We start from the raw sequence: 15,840 nt of genomic DNA, 5'->3' as shown, positions 1-15,840 counted from the left end.
TACTTGTAATTACCTACATCAGCACCACCAGGTATTGGAGCAGGATGTTCCGTCCATATATAGCGAGAAAAGTGTTACGATTCCGCTCTGTTCGTCTTCGTAGATCTTTACACAAGTGAGTGATTGAACGGTCACCTCAAATTTCATGTAATAAATCCTAACATGATATTTTAGCTATGAAACAGAATCTTCAAATCCATTACCAATTTTAACTCATCTTTCACCTTCTTCTGAAAAATCATCAAAATCATTTCCATTATATCAAAATCCAATTAAAAATTCAGAATATATACCATTAAATAAAGAAACTTTAAATTCATTACCTTCAGATGAAAATATTCAAAGAGAATTAAAATTAAGATTAACTAAAAAAACAATTGAAAATTTACCTGAATTAACAGAAAATGATTTAAAGAATTTTTATTCTGATTTAATTAAAACTGGTATTTCTAATAATAATGAATTTATTGATAAATTAAAAATAACAAATGATTCATCAAATGAAGAAAATTTATATTTACCTTTAAATAAAAAAGAAAAAAATGAAATTTTATTAAATTTAGAAAATCGTTTATTAAGTCAAGGTCAATTTGAAAATGAAAATGAAAATGAAAATGAAATTCATAATATTGATTCATTGAATTCTATAAAAAAAAGTATAAATGAAATACCTAGACATTATAAAATATTTAGTATTTTAGCTCAATTAGTTATTCCAGATGAAGGTCCAAGTGGAACTAGTAAATCACCTGCTGGTGCGGTTCAACCTATATCTCATTCGGGAATGAATATACCTCTAGGATTGGTTAGTAAGAGGGAATGGAATGTTTTGTTCGATGAATTCGTAAGTTTACCGATTGTGAATCTTAGGCAAGCTATTTGGACTAATCTCCCTTTTGACTGTAGATTCAAAAAGCGGATGCGAGAGGTGCTGAAGCTCTACTGGACGTTATGACTGTGAGTTTTTCGGTTGATAGTAGTTTTACACAGGAAAAGCTAATATATGAAATTAGCTTCATGGAATACCTGTTGAAGAGGATAAAATTGGACAGATAATTAGTGTCGATGCAACGGCTGGACGAGTAGATGAAGTGGGACGATTGACTAGTGAATTAGCTCAAAGTGAGTCATCGTATACATACATGACCTTGGCATATATTGACTAACTGAACTAATGACAACCCAGGCGGAATGCAAATCAACGATAATCATAAAGACCTATATATTTTATCTTTACTACAACAAAATCCATCTCAACCTGAAATTGCGATTTCTCAAATTACTTCAGCTGAAATAGCCAGTCAACCATATCCACAATCATCTTACAAAGTAATTCTCAAGCACCTAACACAACCTTCACCAATTTTTCAACCTAATTCACACTCAAGAGCATTAGCTTGGGATTTATTCACCAATATGCGATTAGTTGCTCATCCTACACCAAGTAGAGAATTATATACAACTATGATCAAAACTTGTGCAGATTCTAATCAACCTGAACCTGAAAGAGCAAGGGATTTATGGATTGAAATGACTGAATCGGAGAAAATACAACCTACAAGAGAAGAATATAGTGCTATAATTAGAGCATTAGGATCAACTAAAAAAGATTATTTAGAAGCATTTGATTTACTTAGACAAATGTTAGCTAAACATCATGATATCACTTATACACCTTTTGCCGAAGGTCTCGAAGATATACCTAAGTTTTCAGAGTATGTGCCTACTCTTGAAACCTTTGTAGGGCTTTTAGAGGGAACAAAGAGAGCTGGAGATATGAATAGAGCTAGATGGATTTTAACTGAAACAGTCAAATTAGCGAGGACAGGACAAATACTGAAGTCGAAAGAATGGAAAGATGGTATTGACGCGGATTTACTCAGTGGTGTTTTCATGACATATGCCAGTTGGAAACCGCTTGTTCGAAGAGGAGTGGTCAAGCTTAGGGATCAAGATGAGCAAATGACTGAAACACAGGTTGAACAAACTCCGGATATCGCACATAGCGGACAGGTTTCTGTTGAAAACCAGGAAGAAGAATGGTTAGATGTGAATGTAATGGAGGAATTGGTCGAATCTTCTTCTCACAATTCTCAAGCTGTAGAAGAACATCCAAACTCGCAGCCGGATCTTCCACTCACTCCACAATCCTCGGCCGATGCACTTCGAGAAGCTACAGCTTTATTCCAACGACTTCTAGATGATATTGCCTCGCCGTCATCTTCAACCGATTACCTTCCTTTCAAGAATGTTGTCTTAGGTCCGAAATTGATCAACTCGTATATTTCTGTTCATCTTGCACATTCTTCTTCCCTCGCATCAACGAAACAGGTATATGAAGATGTTTGGCAGACGGTATTGAAGTTGACCAATGGAGAAGTAAAACCTAATGGATGGACATATATGCAAATACTTGAAAAATGTGCTCATGGTAATAGAGGAGGAATTAATGATTCTGATAGATCAGTAGCTTTTGAATGGGGTAAATTGATATGGGAAGAATATTTAAAATGGTTTGAAATCAATTCAAAAAAATTAGAAGAAATAATTGAACCATCAATTAAAGAAAGAAAAAAATGGTTAATGGGATTAGGTAATAGACAAATTGAAAGAATTTGGAAATCAATTATTAAAATTTATGCTTTACATGGAAAAAATAATTTTGATATTAAAAAATCTTTTGAAATTTTTGAAAATTTTTATAAAATTTATTCACCTGAAGAAATAATTAAAAGTTATAAACCTTTTAAAATAATTAATGAATTTAAAATTAAATCTTCTTCAACAACAAATTTACTTGAAATTAATGTACCACCTTATTTAATTTTTAATGATATTAAATTATTATATGAAAAATTATTAAAAAATGATGATAATGATGATGAAAATATTAAAATTAAAAATAAATTAATTTTTATGATTAAAAAATATGAATTTAATTTAAATAAAAGAAGAAAATTTAGATTTAAAGGAATTGGTCAAAATAGAGAATTAAATAAAATAAAATTTTTACAAAGGGAAAACAATAGAAGATTAATTTCAAATGAAGAAGAAAATTATGATCAAAATATAAATGATATTAATCATGTCGATTAAGTGTATAATATTGGAAATGATGATTGTAGTTATATATACCCTGCATATTATATACATCGGAAATCGATTTACTTAACTACTCATGTATGACTCCCATTTCTCATGTTAGATCAACTCGTCCAGTATCTCGTAAGAGCACATTCCAATGCATGCACATACAATCGCTTTGTAATGAACATAGTATGATGGATGAATTAATATTGGTAACGTACAGCATGCTATTCATCCCTTGACTGCTACTACAATGTATACATCAAATAGAAATCTCAAAACGTCCAGCGTTTTAGAATATATAAAATCTATAATCTAATTCATGTATACCTATTTAGATTTTGATTTTGATTTTGATGTTGTATTGGTATCACTCATATAAGCAATTTCATCTTCATCATCCGTAGCTAAAGCTTCTTCTTCTTCTTCTTTCGTTATCGACGTGGTAGAAGAGTTGATAGCGGACGACCACAAGTTATGTTCGATTTTTTCACCTCTTTCAGTTCTTTTAGCTCTTGAAAACATTCCAATATTACTATCTGTTATGAATTTCCAAGTTACATAAGGCCAAGAAGAATGAGATGGAAGTGGATCATAATATTCTTTAGCAATTTGATGAAGTTCAGGTAATCTTGTCCATGGAACAGAAGGAAAATCGTGATGTTCATTATGATATCCGACCTAGAATTAGAGTTAGCTTGTTAAATTTTTCTGAATCGACAGAATCTTAGAGTGAAGTTGAAGGGGTCTGAAATTGAAATTGAAATTGTTTTGACATGATTAAATTAACTCACATTATAACAAAGTACATTTAACCATCCATAATAACTAGTAGTTTCTTGAGCCAAACCTCTAATTAACCAATCTTGTTCATTCTCAAATTTACCACTTTTCATTTGTTCCTCTTTTGTAGGTAAAGGTCCATTCATTAAATAATGTTCTGCAATAAAATGAGCAGCACAAGGATGTAAACTTCCAGCAAAAAAACTACTCATAATTAAATAAATTAAAGAATTCCATGAACCTATAAATTTAATTAAAATAAAATCAAATATAAAAATAGATAATAAATTAATACCATGCCAAATAGTTGGTTTTTGTGATCTAATAAAACCAGGTCTTAAAGCATAAAATAAAATTTGAAAAGTTGCGAAAAAAGTTTTACCAAAAACGTTATTTAAAATAATTGCTTCAAATTTTGAAGGTAAATCTGTATCAATACCATCTTCACCTAAAAATTTATGATGTTCAATATGGTATCCTTTAAATGCCATTGCGTATGGTATACCAATTGAAAAATTTGCAATTATAGATAAAATTTTATTTAATTTAATTGATTTAAATACTAAATTATGTGTAATTTCATGTATTGCTAAGAAAATATTTTGATTTGCTGTTCCACCTATAATATAGGCTGTTATAATGAATTGCCATGAAAATGGATGAGTTGATTTTAATAAGTATGCAGCTGTAATTTGGATTGAAAGAACTAGGAATACGATTGGTACAGTAAGTAGAGTAGGTCCCATGAGTTTACGGACCTATGAGATTGTATAAAACATGTCAGCTCAAGATTCAAATAATGGGAATTGTTATTGGTACAATAGCTAATATGGTATGTTGATTGCAAATCCGAATGATTGAAGCAGAATCTATAACTGACCTCAGGGTGAGCTTTCAATATAGCCATACGTCTACTTCTATGCGGTTCTTCAGTTGTCATCCATAAGAAATCCGGATTACTTTCCATTTTTTCTATTTGTTTCAATTTTTCTACCGAGATTATGACAGCTTCGGTATCACTTGAGCTGCTCAATCCATTTTCGGAAGGTTCATAAGAACTTAAAGTAGGAGAAGAAGTAGTTGAAGTGGAAAGGTTATCGGTATCTGATTTTCGATTTCTGAGACTTGATTTACGAGATTGAGTGTCGAAAGCAGTTGGAAGTACGTGAACACTCATCGTGACGTGAGTTCTCGAGGGTTGAGAATCAGGTTTGGATTGACACAAATTGTAGAGAGTGAATAAAGATAGATTGTTGATTATCAGTGATCCTGTGGAGTAAAGAAAGGAACGTAACGTCGCGTTAATCTCGCGGCTATTTGATATTGTTTCGTCTGGATCGTATCAACGTTTTATGTCGTCTGTGATAAGTGAAGTAGTGAAGCGGGAGAGGTAAAGATACAAGGGGAGATTGAAATGATGACTTGACTGAAGATGAGTTATATTGAATAACACCCCCTAAGATTGGGTGCTGCGTTCAAAATAGTTACTGATAAAGGGTAAACCGTTCTAACTTTAAAAGTGCGGTGCCAAGCTGCAGCATGTGGAGATGGGAAATGCGATAGTACCCGAATATTCCAACGGAACAACTACTTAACTTACAAAAGATCAACGCGAACCAAAAAAGTTATCACAATAAGCTGTTATGGATAAATTACAATGTTACAATAGCTCTTATAATTTGCGCGATCAGTATTGAAGGGGACGAAGGATGACTGGCGTTCCTCAATTTCTAATTGATCATCTCCCGACTGCATCGGCGACCGTTGAGCGACCTCATATCACCTTGACATGGGCTCAATCACTCGATAGTAAAATTGCTGGACCGGGAGGTTCGAGGGTGATTCTCAGCGGTCCGGAAAGTATGCTCATGACGCATTGGTGAATTCCTCGTCACTCTTCTTTATACTAATTTGAGTCATTGAAGCTGATATACGAGCTTGTATATCAGGATGAGATCCATGCATGACTCTATATTGATAGGTGTAAATACCTTAATATTGGATAATCCAAGATTACAGGGTGAGCTTATGAGCTCAGCTAATCAGATTACTTGAATTTAGAGCTGAATGTCATTTAGCCAACCTCTTACCACCATCTCTCAATCTACCACCACCTCAACCTCTTATACTAGATCCTAAACTTCGTTTTCCTATAAATTCTCGAATACTGAATGAATGGAATACGAAACCCGATCAAAGGGGTAAAACGCTCCGACAACCTTGGATAATATGTGGTGATAATGTTTCTTCGAATCGTATAAGTGAAGTTGAAAATGCAGGAGCAAGAGTAATTCCTGTAAAATTAGATAAATATGGTTAATTTTACCTTTCAATTTCGATTTTATCAAATGCTAATTTATATATATAGGTTATATATCACCTTCTTCTTTACCTTCAATATTATATAATCTAAAATTAAAATCAGTTATGATTGAAGGTGGATCTAAAGTGCTTTCCACATTTTTACACACTCAATCCAGAGATGATGGAAGTAAATTAATAGATAGTATGATTGTTACTGTTGCTCCTATGTTTATAGGTGAAGGTATAGGCTTTATTCCTCAGGTGAGCTAATTGTAATTTATCATTTGGGAGGGAATTAATTTTATTGTTTCCAGAACGAAGATATAGGTTTACCAAAGTTGAAAACTGTTCATACAGAAATAATGGGTAAAGATGCAGTGATGATTTGTCAAGTAGACTTAAAATGATTCACGAAATATTGTTGTATAAAGGTAGTATGTATATCTTCTCAATATATATGTCTCACTTTCGCCACTTGTCAAGAATTGGTATATTTGAATTGAATCAACCTTAACTTATTATAGATTTCTTATTATTATGATCTAACATTTACCATTACATACTGATCAAATCCAATAAAGACATCAATTATATCAACCCATACAGATATGACAAGCACTAATGTTGTAAAATCAAATACAAGGCTCGAATATATCACAGAAGGTACATTCGGTAAAATTTACACTTATCCTTCTGAACCTGTGGTATACAAAGTAGTCAAAGAGGATAATCACGGAATCAAGCTAGAAGAGGAATATCAATTGTGTGTATATCCTATCAATTAATTATGATAATTTGATCTAATTAAAATGTTAATAGATATATTGAAATATCTCAATGTCTTGATAGACCTGATAATGAATCAAAAGAAGGATTCAAAGTACCAAAACCTATAGCATATTTTAGAAATGAAAAATCTTCAAAAATTCTTAAAATTCATGATTTAAAACATTCAAATTTATCATCAATATTGGAATTAGAAAATGAATTTAATTTTCCAGTATTTTCAATTGAAAAAATTAATTCTTTAAATATAAAAATTATAAATGAATTTAAAAATTTATTTTTTTCAAATGAATTAAAATTATTTTTACAAGAAAAAGAAAAAGAAAAAGAAGAAAATCAAATTAGATTATTTAGATTATATTTTGGTAGAGAAGATATACCAATTAAAATTGAAAATTTAAAAGAAGGAATAATTAAAACTGATTTATCATTAGATTTAAAAAAATTTAAAATTTTAGATAAAATTTTAAAAGAAAAATTTAATTTTAATTTACCTTGTTTTGAATTTAAAAATTTATAAAAAGTGTCAAAGATTTTTACAACCTAATCCAATGAAAATACTTTTATCTAATAATACATCAATAAATTCAATAAATGATATAACTTTTGGATTATATTCTAAAAATTCATTAAATGAAACTTTTCGTAGACTTGCAATTTTAATATATGGTCAAGAATTATATTATCCTAGACCAAATCAAATAATTGCTTATAAAAATTTTAAAAAAGGTTATTTAAATCAAATTGATAAAATTTTATTTTTTAAATATGAAAAATTAAAAGAAAATTTTAAAAATGAAATTAAAAATTCAAGTTTAATTTTTTTTGAAGAATATGAAAAAATTGATAAACAAAAAATTGAAAGAAATTATAAAATGGGTAAAACAATTTTATTTTGAATATATATAGCTTACGGTTTTCAAAATTATATATTTTCAATTCGCATTTACATTTTCATTTTTTTGAATGAAATTACAAGTATATGTATATATATATGTTATATAATAAATGAATAATTAAAATATGATAATATGAAATATTCTTTTCCCAAAAAAGAAAATTAACAAAAAAAAAAACAAAACCTTCAAATTTTTCCAATAGGTTTTCCATGTTCTGGTATATATTCTTCATCTATTAATTTTGGATTTAAATTTTCTAATAATTGTAAAATGAATTTAGTTTCAAAATTTGAATTTGTAAAAACAGTAATTAATGAATTTGAAGTTGTTCTTAAAATATTAGGTGCCATAACAAGGGCTTTAATATTTTTATAAATTAATACATTAGCTTTGATTTTTTCTTTTTTATAATTTCGTTTTTTGTTTTTGTTTTAAGAAAGAAAAAAACAAAAATGGAACTTACCTAAATTACCTGAAGTCATTTTAGTTTTTTTAATAATTTCTTTATTAATAAATAATTGTAAAAAATTAATAACAAATAATAAAACTCTTTTATTATATAAAGGTAATTTATTTAAAAAATTAATTGAATTTTCAATTGATTTTGAAGCTTGTAATGCATCATTATATAATGAAAAAGGTATTATTGGATCTTCTAATTCTCTTAACCATAATTTAAATAAAGAAGATGCAACATGAGGATCATTTATACCTTTCTAAAGTTTGATTCAGTTACTATAACAACTTGGAATATATTCGAATTTCACTTACCAATTGATAATGTCCTCTATCCATTCTTGATTTTAATTCATTAATACTATCTGCATCACCTGGTACTCTAAATATACCTTCTGATTCTAATCCACCTAAAGCTAATATACCATCGGCCAAGAAAGGTAAAATTACAGGTACTTTTAAATCAGGATATGCTCTTTTTTGTAATTCCATTATTCGGTCCAAAGATTCACCATATACTGAAGGATAAAATGCTGCATCCTTTATCAGAACAATCATGTTTAGCAAAAAGCGTCAAACAGTATTTGCAGGACAAATAACAATTTTATACTCACACTTGCATGTTCGATTTCTCCTATTGTCAGAGCTTTTCCTCTACCACCTTTAGCAGTGAGTACATCCAATTTACCAATACAATCTGCACCGTCATTCGTACATCAGCATATCTCTCTATCAGCAGAAATAGTTGAACCCACATTTAGACATTATACCAATACCATCAGCCTTTTCATCCGAAGTCGACCTCAGGAAATTCTTAACGAAAGGTTCAAAATTCTTTGAAGGCCCAAATGCATTCACTAGTACGCAGAAGAGTTGAAAACCCAATACGACGGCATCACTGGTAACGACATAGCAGATTAAATCGACGTGATGAGATGCATGACATAAGTAAATGCACTCACTGATTTGGATTTTTCGTCAACTGTTTGATCAATTGACAATAAACTTCATCTCTCATTTCCGATGATGCCACACAAAGTTGAATTAACCATCTAATTTCTTCTAATACTTGAATCTTGTCAGATTTCTTTTCTCCACCATTACCATTTCCTGACCAATTCTTATCACTTATATTACCATCATACGATTGTCCATTTTCACTATTTCCATTTCCATTCCCACTTAAATTACCGAACCCATTTGCTAATTTACCATTCCTATCTGGATGTCCTAAATCACCTTTTCTACCTCCTAAAGCTAAACTTGCTAAATTCAAATGTGAACTAGAAGACATAAATGGTTTAGCACCTTCTACAGGTTTTTCACGTTCTCCCATAACATGTTGTATTACTTTGAAAGTTATTATTGCATCTTTATTTAGATTTTTCGAAAGTACTAATAAAGGTTGATTTATTGGGGATTTTTGATGATTTATAATTACTTCAACTGGAACTTTTTGTCTCATTATTCCAGATCTTTTCGTTGCAAAATATTTTCTAGCAAAATCATCTGTTTGAATTGCTAATATTTCAGAAGATATTTCAAATGGTAATAAAGGATGTAAGCCAGTTGATAATCTCTTCGTTTTGACAGTTCCAACATTATCCACATATATGGGTCCTTCAGGCATATTGTTTCTAGTCAAACCCGGAGTAAAACATCCACTCGTTCCATTGATCCCGTTCAGGACAGTCAATTCCGTTGGTGTCTCGGAGACTAGGCTTTCAGCTGTAGACTCGTTTGATTCGTATATTGGACCTGTTATTGCTGTTCGACTTTTCTTCAATGGCGAGCCTCTGGCTGCCGAGCCTGCCGTTCCAAAGAGCTCAGCAATCCATACATGTTGCGCGATTGATTAAAAGCAGGAACTGGCGCGGCTTTGACACTCACTGTTCATCCCGTCGATCGGACTACCATTATCGCTCAGACTCAATCCTTTGAACTTCCTGCCTGGGCTCTTAAATCCAGTCTTCACAGTCAACACTTGCGATTTCCTTTTTTCCCACCATCCTCCACCAGCTGACCCAGTCGCAGTGAAATCTGACATATCCGTCTCATTGCCTGATCCTTCTTCTACCACACTCAAGTGTGAGCTGGTCGCAGGATTGGAAGACATTGAATTTGACGTAGAATGAGTCTGCTCCGATTCCCTTGAGCCGCCAGAAATCCCCTCTCGAATCAAGGGATGACTTTGATTTTCGTTACCATTGATATTCGAAGTATATGAGCTTGGCGACGCAAAGTGACCCATAACTATAGCTTCTAATGTTTGTGAAGGCTCATTAGCGTTACCAAAATTCGTCTCCACAGACGAGCTTGGCGTGAGCGAGGAAGATCGAATGGATTTGGAAGGAGAGTGGATAGGGCGTGGTATACTTTTCAAGGGTGAATGAAGTAATTGAGGATAAGAGTTGCTTCTGCCAGCTGAGTTTGGGGTCTGTAGGGAATTTGGTGAAAATAGACCAGATGATCGATTTTGACGATTTGACCTTGACGGTGTGGTTGAAACTATACGGGATGACGATGGATTGGAAGGTGACTGCGGTTGCGGACGAGTTGGTAATGCAGCTGCCTATGAAATTGTTGCGTTAGCATGACGACGGGCATGTTGTTTTTGTGAATTCACTGGGTAACAAAGGAAGCTTGTGAACAGTAAGGTGGACTCACTTGTATCAATCCAAGAGGGATCACAAAAGCATTACCACCAGGTCTTGTCCATTGAGTTTTGCCAGTCAACGTATCTATTAGGGCGAGATTCGCAATTCGATAAATAAGCAGACGATTGAGCATTTGATCAGCTCAGTCACTTCATGTCATTCGTCGAAAGAATAACGCCTTAGACGCAACGGAAATGCCGAAGTCAAAGGAATCTCGTACTGGGTTCGGATTCTGTCGAATGAAGGAAAGGACCCACTGTAATAGTAACTCCTATTCCCTCTCGTAGAATCTGCAAGTTCCCACCATTCTCCATCGGGAGATCTTGGGACGCTACGTGTTGAGCTGGTGATAAGCCGGACACAGGTTAAGCTCACTGAACATTCGACTTACACAAAGGCTCCTACTGGTGGATCCCAACTACATTGACCAGAAGCAGGACAAGCGAAGAATACGTGTTGAGTCTGTATCAGTCGAAATGTCAACCTTTTTTTTTGCGAGGCAACATAGTAGAAATTTCTGTGATTTGCGGCTGTATACAGTGAACAGTGACGAATCAACTCACTAATGGATCAGCAATTGTAACCCAGAATTGTAAACTCCAACCTAAAGTTGGATCTTCACATTTAGCAAGAGCATCTCTAACATCTAATCCGGGTGGTAAGTATCCTCTGTAACCAATTTCCAGATTGTTTTCCTCTTGTGAAGCATCATTTTGATTATTTTCTTCATCTAATGATGATCCATTTGGTTGATTATGATTATTTATATTTCCATCTATTTTTCCATTATCATTATTATCAATTCCGCTTGAAGGTACAGCATTTCCACCACTTCCACTTGCACTTCCACTTGATGAATTATTTGATTCTGGTTCAATCTGACCTGAAGGAAGATTTCCTCTATTATTTTCTATTTCTTCTTCTATTTGAGTTCTAGCATCTCTTAAAGCTTGTTTTTCTTCTTGTCTATTTATAGTTGGATTAAATGATTTTATAGAAGAATTAGGTAATGATTTATAAGATGGTGGTAAAGTATTATTTCTTATAGGTGTAATTTGAATAGGATCAGAAAGTGTTATTGGAGCATGATTTTGAGATTTAGTAGGTGTTATAGGTGATTGTATTTGATAAGAAGAAGTTGAATTATGAGATTGAATTGAAGTTGACATTGTTGATCTTCTTCTTTAAATCATCACTTACCACTTCACTTCACGAGTTTCGCTGGGTATTAAGTTGTAAACAATCACCAATCAATCGGTAATTCTAATTTAGATGTCCCGAATTATATCCCAGATGACCGAGAGTCGTATAGCAAAGAATTCCGAGCAAATAGTTCGAGTGGATAATTGGTTGTTTTGCAAGTGTAAGGATGAATTAACGCTAATTACAAATTCGAATTTGAGTTTGAGTTGTTTTGGTGCCTATTTGCCGGTTCATCCGGTCACGCCCTTATCGTTTACAATTTAACCTGGGCGTCAGATTGAATTGTCTATTGTCTATTTTGAAGGTGCAAGAGTTATATGATGGTGTCAAGGCTTATATAAATCGTCCTGATTAATGGATGACCTACAAGAATGTATCAACGCTTTGATCGCTTGCTATGAAGTGATGATGTAAAAGCCAAAGCATACTTGAAGCTGTGCGATCTGTGCGTATTCAAAGTACAAACAAAAACCAAACACGATCGTTATCAACACGTGGATACGAGTAATCATTTTCCCAAAAAAAAGTCCGATCGATTAATCATTTACGGCATTGCAATGCATCCTATGTAAAATACTTGTCCTTGATAACTATTACTACATTTTGATTCATATGACTGATCATATCTATCTAACCTTTCATTCAAACTATGACTTATTTCCGAAAGACACAGCTTATTGAGCAACGTGCCAATCCAATTTATCAGCCCATTTGGGATCTTTCAATGTTAATAAAACTTCAGCAACATCCTTAGAACCATTACCACTCAAGCAGCTGAAATTGAAAAAAAGGTCAACCGGAGATCGCAAATATCGGACATGATCAAAAGAAAACTCACATAACAATATCATGGTCTTTTGGTAGAGTTTTTGCTAATTGCATACCTCCCCAAAGACCATGACTTGATTCTAAAGCAGGAATGATACCTTCTAATTGTGTTACCATCTTGAAAGCTTTCAAAGCTTGAGTATCATCGGCTACAATGTATTCTGCTCGACCAGTGTATTTCAGATGAGAATGTTCAGGTCCGACAGAATTATAATCGAGACCTGAATGATATGATGTCAATGAACATTTCTGGTGCATTACGAGAATTGAATGTCATACTCACCAGCAGAGATACTATGTGTAGGTACTAATTGACCTTCTTTACTTTGAATGATGTAGGATGATGCTCCGTGTACAACTCCGATGACACCCTTCGTGAGTGTGGCAGAGTGTAAATCGGTATCGACACCTGTTGCATTGTTTGTCATCAGTCATTCGCCCTGGTATCATAAGAGACCGGTGAAAAGGTAAGAGAGGATCTGGCTCGGAAAACGTTGAAATTGAATGATAATTAAGGAAAGGGTTGTAGGGAGGACGAGGCAGACCAAACTTACCATGTCCTCCAGCCTCAACACCAATCAATCTAACATTCGGATCTTCAATGAAATCATAGAAAGTTCCTATAGCATTACTTCCACCTCCAACACAAGCTACAACTGCATCAGGTAATTTACCAGATTGAGCTTGCATTTGAGATTTAATTTCTCTTCCTATAACTCTTTGGAAATCTCTAACAATTGTAGGGAAAGGATGAGGTCCAATTGCTGATCCAATTAAATAATGTGTATCTTCCAATCTAGTTACCCATTCTCTCATCGCTTCATTAACGGCATCTTTTAATGTTTGTGATCCTGATGTTACTGGTATAACCTATTGATTCAGTTTTAACATCAGTTTAAAACCCATTTAATTGTAATTCTCAGTACTTCTCGAACTCACATTACCACCTAACATTTTGATTCTGAATACGTTCAATTCTTGTCTTCTAACATCTTCAGCACCCATGTAAATATCACATTGCAAACCGAATCTAGCACAAACTGTTGCAGTAGCTACACCGTGTTGACCTGCACCAGTCTCGGCGATGATACGCTTTTTACCCAATCGTCTGGCAAGGAGGATCTACAAGATGTAATTAGCAATCTCATCAAATCAGTCAGTCTGAAATGAGGTATAGGACTCACTTGTCCAACGGCATTATTGATCTTGTGAGATCCAGTATGATTCAAATCTTCTCGTCTATAACCAATCTATTTAGATATAGTTCCCTTGTCCTGGTCAATTTCAACCTTGACTCACTTTAACCAAATTCTCGCACCACCCATTTCCTCAGTTAATCTTTCAGCTAAATAAAGTTGAGAAGGTCTATTTATATAACCAAACATATCTTCAAATTCTTTCCAAAAAGCAGGATCTTGAATAGCTTCAGCATGTGCAGCTTCAATTTCATTTAAACAATCAACTAAAGATTCAGGTACATAAGCACCACCAAATAATCCAAATCTTGAAGGTAATTTTCCAGGTTTATTAACTTGTAATTCAGGTTTTGCAATTTCACCTTGAGGAATAGGTAAAACAGGTTCAGGTTTTAAATTTGATTCTCCATTGGTTTTTTGAGATTTTAATCTACCAAGAGGTGGTGGATTTTGACCATGTAATGTTATTTCTTTACAAAATTTAGTTAATTCAGTTGTAGCTTTTCCATTTGTAGCATTATCAAAAACTAATTTAATAATTTTTGATCCTACAACAACAGCATCTGATCCTGCAGAAGTAACAAATTCGAAATGTGTTCTATTATCTACACCGAAACCTACTGCTAATGGTACTGGTGTAAAAGCTCTAATTCTTGCGACAAGTTCAGGAAGAGATGCTGAGATAGCTTCGCCTGCTGAAGAACCGGTCACACCCATCTACAATATTCGTTCGATAAGCTGTAGTGTTATCTTGATATACTTTAAGACTTGAATAACTCACCTTGGATACAACATATATGAAAGAATCGGCAATGCTGGTCAAGAATTTAACTCGATCAATACTAGTAGATGGAGCGATTAAAGGGATGTATGACATGCTGTAAAAAGTAAAGAGTTAGTATGAGCAGAACTCTATGAAGCGACGGAACAACTTTTCACCAACTCACGTATGTTCCTGACAAATTTCTCTGAATTTTATAGCTTCTGTAGGCGGTAAATCCACAAGGATATAACCGTTTGCACCTGCTTCTCTAGCATCTTTAACAGCTTTATCTTCACCATAAGCAATTAAAGGATTATAATAACCTATTTAAAACGTAGCTGAAATTAGCTTTCTAATTTAGGTTAATTCAATCATTGAAAATAATAATACATACCCATAAAAATAACAGGAGCTTTCAGTCCTTGAGATCTAGCTTGTCTAACATATTCCAAACAATCAGAATAATGAACATTATTTTCAATAGCGACCTTTGTGATATTAATAATTCAAATTAATTATGTTCATCACGTATTTTCTTTTTTAAAGGGGAGAGTAAATGAACTCACAGTATTTGCTTTTTGAATTGTTGGTCCATCCGCAATTGGATCACTAAAAGGTACACCTAATTCAATTATATCTGCTCCACCAGCTTCTAAAGATAACATTAAAGGTACAGTTGCATCTTTTGTTGGAAAACCTGCAGTTAAAAAAGTAACAAATGCAGGTTGATCTTGTTCTTTTTTATTTGCGAAAACTTTTTTAATTTCTTCAGACATTTTTGAATTTTTATATATATATATATATTACTTCTTATTCAAAAGAAATTAAAATAGTCAATTGATAAGAAAAGTAATAAATTATGGTTTTTATATAAAAGT

At 33.0% G+C, this 15,840-nt stretch overlaps 7 protein-coding genes across 7 annotated transcripts; 4 read left to right on the top strand and 3 right to left on the bottom strand.

The window, feature by feature from the left end:
* Positions 1–44: 44 nt before the first annotated feature.
* Positions 45–3,096, top strand: I206_106490 (uncharacterized protein; the record flags this gene model as incomplete). Its single annotated transcript, XM_019158989.1, has 5 exons — positions 45–115; positions 175–844; positions 907–957; positions 1,014–1,122; positions 1,187–3,096. The coding sequence occupies 5 exons, from the start codon at positions 45–47 to the stop codon at positions 3,094–3,096; spliced, it is 2,811 nt and encodes a 936-aa protein (XP_019008127.1).
* Positions 3,097–3,417: 321 nt separating this feature from the next.
* Positions 3,418–5,047, bottom strand: I206_106489 (uncharacterized protein; the record flags this gene model as incomplete). Its single annotated transcript, XM_019158988.1, has 3 exons — positions 3,418–3,768; positions 3,882–4,628; positions 4,751–5,047. 3 exons carry the CDS (start codon positions 5,045–5,047, stop codon positions 3,418–3,420), a joined length of 1,395 nt encoding a protein of 464 aa, XP_019008126.1.
* A 532-nt stretch (positions 5,048–5,579) lies between these two features.
* Positions 5,580–6,581, top strand: I206_106488 (uncharacterized protein; the record flags this gene model as incomplete). The annotated part of the gene is made up of 5 exons (XM_019158987.1): positions 5,580–5,749; positions 5,820–5,890; positions 5,949–6,185; positions 6,239–6,435; positions 6,489–6,581. The coding sequence occupies 5 exons, from the start codon at positions 5,580–5,582 to the stop codon at positions 6,579–6,581; spliced, it is 768 nt and encodes a 255-aa protein (XP_019008125.1).
* A 201-nt stretch (positions 6,582–6,782) lies between these two features.
* On the top strand, positions 6,783–7,480 carry I206_106487 (uncharacterized protein; the record flags this gene model as incomplete). The annotated part of the gene is made up of 2 exons (XM_019158986.1): positions 6,783–6,937; positions 6,994–7,480. The coding sequence occupies 2 exons, from the start codon at positions 6,783–6,785 to the stop codon at positions 7,478–7,480; spliced, it is 642 nt and encodes a 213-aa protein (XP_019008124.1).
* A 31-nt stretch (positions 7,481–7,511) lies between these two features.
* Positions 7,512–7,859, top strand: I206_106486 (uncharacterized protein; the record flags this gene model as incomplete). The annotated part of the gene is made up of 1 exon (XM_019158985.1): positions 7,512–7,859. One exon carries the CDS (start codon positions 7,512–7,514, stop codon positions 7,857–7,859), a length of 348 nt encoding a protein of 115 aa, XP_019008123.1.
* Positions 7,860–8,044: 185 nt separating this feature from the next.
* On the bottom strand, positions 8,045–12,141 carry I206_106485 (uncharacterized protein; the record flags this gene model as incomplete). Its single annotated transcript, XM_019158984.1, has 11 exons — positions 8,045–8,217; positions 8,323–8,575; positions 8,631–8,855; positions 8,930–9,012; positions 9,071–9,213; positions 9,278–10,124; positions 10,206–10,887; positions 10,983–11,056; positions 11,230–11,303; positions 11,364–11,434; positions 11,536–12,141. The coding sequence occupies 11 exons, from the start codon at positions 12,139–12,141 to the stop codon at positions 8,045–8,047; spliced, it is 3,231 nt and encodes a 1,076-aa protein (XP_019008122.1).
* A 708-nt stretch (positions 12,142–12,849) lies between these two features.
* I206_106484 (tryptophan synthase, beta subunit) lies at positions 12,850–15,738 on the bottom strand (the record flags this gene model as incomplete). The annotated part of the gene is made up of 11 exons (XM_019158983.1): positions 12,850–12,949; positions 13,014–13,224; positions 13,287–13,412; positions 13,558–13,873; positions 13,943–14,125; positions 14,188–14,242; positions 14,303–14,916; positions 14,981–15,077; positions 15,147–15,285; positions 15,357–15,450; positions 15,529–15,738. The coding sequence occupies 11 exons, from the start codon at positions 15,736–15,738 to the stop codon at positions 12,850–12,852; spliced, it is 2,145 nt and encodes a 714-aa protein (XP_019008121.1).
* Between the last annotated feature and the right edge of the window lie 102 nt (positions 15,739–15,840).

Source organism: Kwoniella pini, chromosome 9 (genome assembly GCF_000512605.2).
Source record: "Kwoniella pini CBS 10737 chromosome 9, complete sequence".
Taxonomy (NCBI): domain Eukaryota; kingdom Fungi; phylum Basidiomycota; class Tremellomycetes; order Tremellales; family Cryptococcaceae; genus Kwoniella; species Kwoniella pini.
The sequence above is the reverse complement of the archived record's forward strand: the minus strand, read 5'-3'. Positions and strand labels throughout refer to the sequence as shown.